At 35.2% G+C, this 11,620-nt stretch overlaps 1 protein-coding gene across 1 annotated transcript; it reads right to left on the bottom strand.

The window, feature by feature from the left end:
* Positions 1 to 1,158: 1,158 nt before the first annotated feature.
* PolD2 (DNA polymerase delta subunit 2) lies at positions 1,159 to 11,184 on the bottom strand. The gene is made up of 10 exons (XM_071592192.1): positions 10,894 to 11,184; positions 10,683 to 10,810; positions 10,473 to 10,596; positions 10,229 to 10,373; positions 9,356 to 9,510; positions 7,196 to 7,344; positions 4,260 to 4,352; positions 3,211 to 3,403; positions 2,496 to 2,597; positions 1,159 to 2,415 (listed from the first exon to the last, which is right to left on the bottom strand). The coding sequence occupies exons 1-10, from the start codon at positions 11,108 to 11,110 to the stop codon at positions 2,309 to 2,311; spliced, it is 1,413 nt and encodes a 470-aa protein (XP_071448293.1). The 5' UTR covers positions 11,111 to 11,184; the 3' UTR covers positions 1,159 to 2,308.
* Positions 11,185 to 11,620: the final 436 nt, after the last annotated feature.

Genomic DNA, 11,620 nt, shown 5'->3' with positions numbered 1-11,620 from the left:
TCCTTGTACTTTGCCCCACTTTATTTCTTTCTTACGCAACTTCTACCTGCCTTCATTCCAACTAGAAAGACTATTGACTACCTTCATCTACCGTGCTTAACCAGAATTCCCCCTTCAACATCCCACAACCTTTCTATATTTCCAACTCACTTTCTTTGCCTTTTCCTTAAATTCTCAGCAACTTCCTCTCTTCACAACCCTATTCAAAACCCTGGCATTGTCTGCCTCCCTGTCCTACCTATTTTCTCCATTCTCTATGACGCCCACATCTCAAAGCCTCCAATATATGGCCATTTGATTGCTACAAAAAGAGTCTCACCCATTAAGCAGTGCTCTCAATAAACAAGTCTTTATTTAATTTCACATTTTCACTCAGTGCACCTGTCATCAATTTGTTTCCTGCACATGCCTCTTTAAAATTCAATTCTTCTTCTAATGTATCCATTACCATTCCCCTTTTCCTCTAAAATACAGCAAAAATGCATGAATTGCTTACCCTGATCCAGTTTACTCCCTCCTCCTTAAACATTTGCTTAGCTTTCCTATGTCTTGAAAATATAATTGATTTCCCTCATTACTCAGCCAGATATAGAAAAATATATAAACATTTTTCTTAAACATAAATTAAAAGTAAATATATATTTATTAAATCCTTGCTTCTAATTATTAGTTTGAACACAAATTTCATGTAATTCCATTGATTTTTAGTAACACATCCTGATACATTTAGGCAGTAGTTCATATCTTGAAATCAACACAATTACATGCCATATGAAGTCACATTAATTATCAAATCATGAGTAGCATGAATAAATATATTTTTGATTATTGTCAAAGAAAAAAGCATTATCTTACTGCAATTGAAAGCCTGCTTATGCGTCATAGCTCAGTGTTCTTTAAACCAAAATTCTTGTTGTACTATGGATGGAAATGACCACTCCTGGTCACATCACTCTCTCCCCTCTGTCCACGGCATACCTGAAGATGTCTTATGGCATTTTCTGAAGTTGGTAAAGACATGCTGGAATCATTGCCAACAGTGGCTCACAGGCATTATACTTCATCAAAAGCAATGGCTCATTAGAAACTCAACTTTTTCAGTACCAAAATAGTTTATTGTTCAGTGCCATAATCTTTCACTAGAGTTGCAGTAATACACCAAAAAAATTTAAGTAAAACAACACAAATATCATCATCAATAGTTACGATATTTTTGAAAAATTGGTTGTACTTAGTAACAAAAATCACAGGAGAAAGAAGTATTTACAAGATGACCGATATCAAGTATTAGCAAAAGTCAGCATTCTGACAAGGGATAAAAGAAAAGATGTATCTCATGTTTAATACGAAATTGAAAAAGGTATGCAATAACCACAGGACATGAAGCACAATAAAATACTGAGATAGGAAGCAATCCTGAGAGGTTCACATAGTGTCTACTCATCTCCTGCTAGATAAAAATGGCACTGAGAAGGTTAAGCAATCCTTACAATAGGCCCAGTAACAATTAGAAAAGAGTGTTAAGCCCTGTTCAATAGGGCTTAACAACCTTTCCAGATTATCAACATAAATCTCACTCAAAGTAATTGATCCAAACAAGACAGAGGAGATGTCTTTGTTTGGCTGATTCAGATAAAAGTTCTAACACTTCTGAAAGTACATTCAAACCTGGATAGCATGAATCCTTCCATAAGATGCAAAGGCAGAATGGAAATCAATAGCCACACTGTGCTGTATTTGCTTTCATTGACGAGTATCCAAACTTCCCAAAGTTAGGTTATCATTTCAAAGGTTTTAAAACAGTTAATAGGAAGACATATAAAGATATTGCAACACTTTGCTCATGTAAGAGTGGCCTAAGGAATGTATACAAAGTTTGAACAATTCCCCATGATTGCAACTGAGGTTGGACAAGAAAACAATAGCTCATTCAGTAGTCACTACATTTTGACAGGAATTGATCAGCAAGCAATTATAAACTGTCATTGTAATAGGCTCTTCCTCTCTTCACCACATCCTGAAGGATGTCCTAAATGGTTAAGTTGAATCCACTCTCGGCATACTTAACAGTCAACCCTTACATAGAAAATATTTACAATATAATTTAGTTAGATTCCAGAGGTAAACCATAGAGGGTTGAAAGGTATCACAACTTTTCAGTCAGGAGTTCTTCAAAAAAGGATATTTCAGAAAAATCACACAAGAAATAATGTATTCATCGCATCAAAATACATTCAATGGTAAAAATTACAATTAACATATATTTAAACCTATTATTGAAGCTGTCACTCTGATTGAAAAATATCCTTCATTGTATAACGTCGAAGTTAATGGGCTCACATTCTAAGGTCGATAAATTAACTAGAACAGCTGTTTTACTTGTGGAAAATTCAGGAATGCATACCAGCCGTGTGCCTATGAGAGAGAACAGAATGAGTACAGTCATTGAATACAATAGAAAAATGGTAACATAATATAAATTTCGAAGTCAATACCTTCATAAATTTCAGTTTGAAATTTGTTTTGGTTCCCGGCAAAATAGAGGTCAGGCTTCTGGAAAATGATGAATGGGTCATCTTCAAAATAAGGGTAGCATGCTGAAAAGATTGGAAATAAATAATCCATTGGCTCCTTTAAAAACAATATTCTTAAAGACAATAATGCAGAGATATTAAACATAGATATGATGCAATATTCAATTGAAACACATGTACATCATTACAGATAAAAAGAGCATTTGATTGAAATAATTTCAGATTTGCTCAATGACTTAAAATATGCAGTTTGATAGGAGTACACCACACATGGTGCAAAATTATCTTTTCAAGTTAATCCACACTAAAAGCAAATAGGATATCAAGAATTTAATAAGATTAAATTTACTAATTTCATGTCTTTCAAAAGAAAATATTAAATAAAACCAAATATGGAGGCAGGAAAAATAGATGAAGGGGGTATTGACCGGCAGTGGGATGTTGAAGACTGTAATAGAGGGGAGAATGTTAAGTAAACGAGGAAAGGGAAGGAACGGGATAGGGATGTTGGATGGGATGAAGGGAGGAAGATAACACTCAGAGATTAAGAGGGACCTGATGTAGAGTGGGATGATGGATTTTGTTTTGTTAGGAGTCACAAAATATTTATTTAGTAGCAGTGTCCATCCAAAAACCTACCTTAAACGGTAGATTACCAAATAATAATAATCCTTACATAAAGTGTCTGGACAAGTTGGGGCAAGGTGTCCCCATATTAGAGAGGTTCGCAGAATTGTCAGTGGGTCATCAAGTCGAGAGAAGCGAGCAATGTCATCAACTGGCTGACCACTTGAGCCGAGCACCAGTTTCCCTCCGACCTCGCACTCATGGGGATTAGTTACTCCATGGAAGGTTGGATACCTACTGGACTGGAATTAGCCATGAAACATCATTAATACACATCTAATAATTTCAATGCACAAAGTTATTCATTTATTTGCAGATTTCAAGAGAAGTACTACTAATGTGAATCACCACTGCAACTCTAGCAACATATAAATCATAAAATTAAATCCTTTGAAGTTCACTCACTGCCACACCTAGATTTATTTGTTTAATCCATTATTAGACATGACTTTTCAGATAAATTTTACACTTTTCCTAGGATCTGTTGTCACTAGAACACTAGTTGATAGCATTTTGATAGTTTTGGACTAATAAGGTGCACACAGGACCATTCCACAGTGACCATGACAGCTTTGTGCAGCCTAATTCATTGTTTACTTGGAAACAAAACACTTGGAAAGTTCAACAGGAATTTTCAATGAAAATGAAATACAGTGAACTCTGCCTCAATAGTTAACTCAACTACATGGTCACCACCTTGTGCAGCCACTTTTTTCTAGAAACAAATGTATTTCCCTAATAATCAGGGTTAATTTCCTCACCTTTCAGTAGCTATCTACTTCAGAAGCTAATGGCCACTACCCACACAGCCAGGTATCATATTTCCTTGCCCATGTACTGAACTTTCAAAAAAACAGCAAAATTCTAAAGAGAGACAGAGCAATCACACTCCAAGGAATCATTTTCTTACTGAAAATTATCAATTCTATGAACTTTTACATTTTGTTGTTTTCCCTCCACAACCACTGAAATATGCTGGAGATGAGATTTGAAATGACATTTTTCAACACAGAACATTTATCCCATTTCTGGCATAATAATAAATATCTCAATACAATATCAAATATGATCAATTAATGCCTTAATAAACTTACTGACCTTTGGAAACATACACTGATGGAGTGGTTGCTGGGGCAGCATGAAGTTGGCTGGGTCACATTCCCCTGGCATCAAGTCAACAGGAACAGAGGCCTAAGAAGATTCAAATGATCACATATTTATTACTTTCAACACCCATACAAAATCAAAGAGTACTAACAAAGACACATTCATACAAAAATTTTATTTTACTGTGATAGTTTACAGATTTGGATGGAAATTCGGGGCTAACTGCTGCTAAATTTCTCAACACTTTCACCTGAATGGACACAACCTAACAACCTACTCTACAATAGACCCTTCTCCAATTCCACATACTTTCTGCCTTCCTTCATTCCATCCAAGAAGCCAGTCCTTTTCTTCCCCCTACTTTGCTTTCTTACACTCTCCCCTCAGTCTTAGCCTTCAAAATTCCATTGTCAATCAAACTTTTCTAGCTTACTTTGGATTTTTCCATACAATACTCTCTCCTTCCCTACCATCCCTAGTACTGTTTGGTTGATTTCCTTTTCATACGTTTTACCTTTTCCAACCTTCACGCTCATCTCTTAAAAGCCTCCACTCCACACCAATCACATTACCACTACAATCAAGTTTTCACACTGTACAAAGCTATTTTTCTCCACACAAAAATGTTCACTAATATTTTCTGGACAACCAGGCACAATTCCCTAATCATCAATTCTCCTCTTCATAAAAACTTTGCCTGATGCAATTCTTATTTCCTCACTAATTTGATCATCTTTGTCAAAAACACTTTCTAGATAAGTAAACTGTTCCACCTGCTCTAGTTTATTATACTCATGGATATATGAAACAAACTGACTCACTGCACCCAAGCCCCGGCCACTTTTCAAGTTCAACACTTGAAATGTCAAGAAGATGCTTGCATTAATTAGGTGAGGATGGGAAACACTTCAACCATACTGAAATAGGCAAAGCAAGCTTTAAATGCCTGGAAGAGCTATTTGTTGAATTTTCAACTATACATTCCAATATTCTCTGGGAAATCTTTAATATATTTAAACAATATGAAACATGGCATGTGAGTGAATGCAGAAGAAAGCTCCCAAGAGCAGAATTTAAATAAAAATATATGCTGATAAAGCACCAATAGAGGCAATAACATATTTCAGTGTTTACCAAGGATATATTATTATATACAGCAACGCATCATTTCAAGTAAATACAATAATTGTAATCCTTATACCATTCCCTAAATTTCAGTACTTAATGCATTTTCAATACTTAATGCAACATTTAAGGTTATAAGAAATTTGTGCCTTTGTTTCACGTTCATGATGCATTGCCATAATGATCCACTACGAGCATTCAATCCATTAATACTGAGCAATTTTCCTACATATTTAAATGTGGATGCTCTTAAAAAAACACATTTCAATATAATGATTTTCCTGAGTATTTTACCTTTTCTACTAGTAGCAGCAGTCATTAGGGTAGGCGATCAACACCTGAAGTCATTTGAACCATTTCAGATGCATAGGGGATTTGGTGGCGATAGGATTTTCTGGAGATGGGAAAATGATGGAGAGAAAACCTGCTTTGGCATTAGCCAACTCTTCACAAAATGTACCACAGGGCCCACAATTTAAATGATCCTTCTACCACTGCCACATATTCTGGCTCTCAGGTTGAGAAGCCAGTACACTAGCCACTGCACCAACCCAACTCTGCTTTCTACCTTCAATATGCCATTATCTAAATATTACAACATTAAATCTCTCTGCATCTACATACTATTGAATGGCAAAGAAAATAAAAACCCATACAAATAGCATGATTAACATGAATATTTCATAGTGGGATATTCGAAAGATAATTCAATTACATAGTTGAAACTAAAACATAGTATTTGTGAAAAGGGTACTTAATGGGTAATTATGATCCGGAAACACTTTACAATGTATCCTGAGAAATAAAGTTCTTAAAGACCCAAGTATGTGATTGAACAATATTTTATCCTACGGTAGCTTACATAGGTTACCATATCAATTTAGAGAAGCATCCCAAAATATATAATGGGCATGTTTATATTTCTTCACACTGAAACGTGAATACACTAATGTCATTTAATTGATTGCCTTTAATTGGAAGCAAACACATTTACCTCATTCACCTATGATAATAAGTGCTGTTTACATCTGTGAAAATGTTATAGGGATGCACATAACATTTCCACAGCATGGTGAAAGGTCAATGAATTACTGTGGGGCATACCATGCCACTTTCACACTTGCAATAGGAAGAAGTTTATAATCACCTTTCTCAACCCAATAGCAAATTATTCACTCATCAAAAAAGAAAAGTTGGACCAACACACAACATGGCAACATATGCTTCTGAATTAAGTAACAAAACTGTTTCCTGTAAACATTTAAGAAGTATCAAATAATAATTTCTGAAATTTAATTGATTGAAAAAGGTAATGAATTAACCCACACAGCAGAAATCATTTTCTTTCTTGTCTTCACTGGGGAAGACAGCATTAATTTTGTGAATTTTTACACATTCTTGCAACTTGTGTAATGGTAGACCAAAGTTTTTATCAAGTTTTGTTATGAATGGTTAATCCAGAGAGGAATCCACCAAGAACATACGCTGGGAAGACATCAGATCCTTATTTCTTATGAACTTTACGCAATAAAAATATTCACATGGAGTGAATAATAAAACACCATTCCTTTCCTTTCAATAATGAATGAATGAACTAAGTTGTAAGTTGATTGACTCCCTATCCATCAGGCATGGAAAAAAAGGATGCAACCACATGTCCATGTGCCCACATATGCACTATCAGTAAACATTACACATTACTCATTTTCAGAATACATAAGGTGATGAAGAATGCTAGAGTGATACATTGGCAATACTAATTCATACTCCAAACCAAGCAAATAAGAAGCAAATGCACTTACAGCAAGTTGGGTAAGAATGTCATCACATGTCTGTACAGCTTTTAATGAGCCTGCAGCTCCTCTAGCAGAAGCACCACTGCCAATGGGTGTCGTGATTGCACTGTGCAAGCCAGTTCCTTTTCTTCCCACCCTCCCACACACAGAGTTTCCTGAAAGGAGAGATATTTGGGAGGAAGCAATTCATAAGGGGCACCTGGGCACAGCGAGCAGCGGTTATTAAAGGCCACTGTGCTGCCTACCTTTGAAAGTTCAAATGCAAATCCTCAATAAATTCTAGCTTTATGGGATAAGACTTATATGCATCTTAAAACTTGGTAGCGTTTGCACAAAAGCCACTTCTCCATGGAAGGGTTGTCTAAAAACTTTCTCAATGCAGGAGAGAAAGTCAAATGCCATGAGCGTCCATGAGAGAAATTACTGTCACTTTCCTTCACAGTCAACTTTATCATGCTCTTCCCATAATTCTCCTCAAGTGAATTGGCATGTATTTCAAAGTGATGCATATTACAAATTGCAAATAAAACTGAATAATCAATAAAAGATTAACCAGAAGAATTTAATACCAATACCTAAAGTCACTTATGCATCTTATAGTTCTTTTGAATTAGTAATAACCAAAATTTTATAGTAGAGATAATCTGATTTTATCTTCATAAAGTTTTATGTAAAACAGAAGAATGATGATGAAGTGATAATTCTATAATATTTTATATAAACAATATGATAATCAAAATAGAAACCAGATTTCAGAGATATTCCTTCATTGATCATGTCAGCATCAAATGAAGGTTTTGTTGAGGGCAATTAACACATGCCATGTGAGGGCTATTATCACCAACTATTGTTAAAAAACATAATGGATTTGACTTTGATAAGAGCAAATAATGGAAGAGGGCTGATAAAAAATAGAATATAAAAATAAAGGCAGGGGTAAGTAAATCATGAAAGTAAGTCTAGCATCTGACTAGAGTGCCAAATTTAGAAGAGCACTACCCTGTTCAATGGGCATATTATTTCATATCCAAAGCAGACTACTGATAAGGTGTGTGTAGAGAGTACAGAATTTCTTAGAATTTTAAATACTTCAATCAAATACTTATAACATCATGCGATGGATTATACAAATGTAACAACAAATAATTTTCTATGATTTTACCATTATTTCCTCTTGGGTAAGCAACTGGTTGATGGTTAGGGAGCCATTTTATAAAGAAATAACCGTAAATACTGTGGGTGAAGTTAATGGTGATATCGCAAAACGTGGCAGTAGAATGGAAGGATAGGCAACTTAATGGAAACTTAAACATGAATCAGATGCAACAGTTATGGGTAGCAGAGAGGAAATTGGGGTGGGCAGTGACTGCCAGGACTTGAAAGTAAAAGACACTAGGATAATTCAAAAACCTGTCATCAAAGGATACTTTGAGTGAAATTGCAAATACCAAAGATCTTTATTTCCACAAATACACTCCACTCATTCATAAAAATCACAAAACATCTGCCTACAAGTGTCTGAAAGTCATAATGTTTCCTCATGAAAATTGTTTCAAAGAATTTGCTTGGGATTTATCGTGTCAATATGAATAGGGGGCATTACCTCATCTTCATATGGGTATCAGCTTTAGCTTGTCCCCAAACCCTATGTAATTAGGATGACCAAACATATATTTCCACTTATTCGGCATTCCAATATTATTTTACTATATGTTCTCACTGCAGAAAACCAAAATTAAAGTGGAAATTCTTACAAGACATGCAAAAGACAGTGGAGTTTTGATATTTTTTGGATAATTTTATACAAATCTTATCTTGTTTATATTCATAATTCCAAAAGTTACAACACATTATCTTTCTGGTGAAGTTAATCGCTAACTGAATTACATTCAACATAAATAGCATTTAAGCCATGGTGGATTTTTCCTAAGCAATGAATGGCATTCATGCTGTCTTCTTTTTTATCATATCTCCCCCACAGCGAAAGACCACCACTATGCAATCCAAACTTGAAGTGTTAAGTCAGATTTTTAATGAATTTACAGAAACTCTACCACCTATTTCCTGGCATCACAATGGTGAAGAAACAAACACTTTTAATTATCAAATAGATACACTGCACTTCAGCTTGTAGAGATAACAAAATCTTGAAAAAAGCATACTTACCAGCTATGATAATACGAACTATCCTACGAATCTGCTGTTCTTGTTCACCTGGATCACCAGCCATTCCAGTGATCCAATCAGCAAGCATCTGCATTGGTAAAAGAGAATCGCCAGAGAGACTAGAAATGTCCAATCCAGAGATCAGGAGGATATAACTATGAAAGAAAGAGTTGATTTTCAGGTCGAACAATCATTCTTAAAATCTTCCACACAATACAAAACAGTCAAACGCATATGACACAGGGCACTTAATTATAATTGTACAAGAAGACATCAATGCTGACCCCAATAGAAAGCTATAATAAGCCACATGAATGAACATATTTGCAGTAATCCTCAAAATGTTTTTAAATAATACTAGTACCAGTATCAGGAATAAAATTAGGGTCAGGGACTGCAGAGGATGAAATCATTTCACTTCTTCATTGAAACTATTTAACACCGCGTGATCACACTCACTAACACCCACTACAAATACTTTTCCAGTCAATTCATTGGGAAAATCTTAAAGAAACCCTATGTCAGGGAATGTCAAAAAGTTCTAATTGAATTTCCAGGCAAAAGGAGCTGACTTTCCAGGAAAAATTTACTTGAATTCACTGAATTGCATAATCCTAAAATCAGTTAATTTCACTTCAATTAATTTTTGAAATATGGCTAAAACGTAAATGGTGGAACAACAAATTTTGTACAGGATGCCGAGTATGACGTTATGTGTTGTACCTAACCTACACCAGGAAAACATCTACAATTTTACTTTAGGCGAAAACTATCCAATTGAATAAGTTGTTTTCTTTTTAATTATATCAACATGACTACAAACCCCTTGATCTATATGCATGACCAGACCTATAAAGATAACACATCACCAACCTCGGCGGGGAATCCCTGATTGAAGGAGGTAGGTCTAACTTTGTAGAATTTGCTTTCTCCTTTTCAGGAGTGCCAGCCCAACAAATGCCATCTACCACAAAATGTCCATCACTGTTTTCACAGCCGTAGACCGCACACAAAACGCCTATCGTGGTAAAATAAAAACATGACATTAAAACTGTATAAAGATGATATTACGTCTAATAGTTTCAGGAAATAAAGTTACACTTGGTAAATACAGAACCTGTCACTGATTCATGGATGTCCACATTTCCAATTAAACGTATCCTTTGTAGTTCATCTTCCAGAATCAATGTATCGGAATCATCAGTAAAGTTGCTTCTTGGAGGCTGAGGCAGAAGATTGTGCTATGGTAAAAGGGGAGTGAGAAACATATTAAAGGCAATAATACAAAGTAGCTGAATTTAGAGAAACTACATCACAGAAAGTTTACTTCTTCACTGATTTCCTTTAAAATGCTGGGTTTCAGCTCTTGATGCTTGAACAAGGTTCCAACTACAATGCACTTCTCTCCGTCCTCTTCTCGCAATTCATATAATTTCCGAATCTGTACTTTCGAACCTGTAATAGCAAGGAATTTTCAGTCATTCCGTCATATCGTTCAAATTGAAGGGATGTTAGCAGGAATGATCGCAAAAACTAACCCCACTTCAGTTTACTTCGCTCTTCTAGGGTTTTCCTCATCTTACATAGACGAACAGCGTAAATGTGAGCAAATTGTCTCACATATTCCTTCGATTTGAGCCGAAATCTAGCGGAGAGGTCTTTATAATCACATTTACTCCTTTCAAACACACCATCAAACTTTCCCAAATTTGAAGCGGAAAGTAATTTACCAGATGATTCCGCTTCTAATATCATTTTGGTAGATCCTGTCAAAATGAACACACGAAACCGAAAATAAAATCACAAATCTAAACAAGATCCATGCGAGACACTACGTTGGCGCGAAATCAAAAACAGTTGAAATGTGATATTGGCTATCGAGTACCTAGGAGGGAAATTCGAAGAAGAGTTCCGCGATTCATTCCTCACGCTGTCTTTATAAGAGCAAATTCGATCATAACAAAGAAATTATTTCCTTAATTATCTTGATGTTAATTTAATAAACATTTATCAAACATTTTTAATGAAATTAATGGAGTACAAAATTAGTAATCCTGGTTGGGTTGGTGTTTATCGAGCTCTGTAATCACAGTTTAAAACCAGAGACAATACAGATAAGTTGCTTCTGAAAAGTGTCTCGTTACATCTACTAAAGAGAAATGTTATTCATGAAATGCATACATACATCAATGCTCTCTGTTCTCTTTTAATGAGATACTAATCGCAGTTGAAATCATAATTTGAAGGTTTCATGGTTTTAGGTGC

This window comes from Hetaerina americana, unplaced genomic scaffold (assembly GCF_022747635.1).
Source record: "Hetaerina americana unplaced genomic scaffold, ioHetAmer1.1.p SCAF_5, whole genome shotgun sequence".
Classification (NCBI taxonomy): domain Eukaryota; kingdom Metazoa; phylum Arthropoda; class Insecta; order Odonata; family Calopterygidae; genus Hetaerina; species Hetaerina americana.
The sequence above is the reverse complement of the archived record's forward strand: the minus strand, read 5'-3'. Positions and strand labels throughout refer to the sequence as shown.

Excerpts from the sequence above, each read along its gene's own strand:
- PolD2 (XM_071592192.1), bottom strand. The coding sequence starts at position 11,110 with ATGATATTAGAAGCGGAATCATCTGGTAAATTACTTTCCGCTTCAAAT. Across the intron at positions 10,811-10,893 it reads GCGAAGTAAACTGAAGTGGG|GTTCGAAAGTACAGATTCGG; the intron begins GTTAGTTTTTGC and ends TTGCTATTACAG. Across the intron at positions 3,404-4,259 it reads ATCAGTGTATGTTTCCAAAG|TCCAGTAGGTATCCAACCTT; the intron begins GTCAGTAAGTTT and ends GGCTAATTCCAG.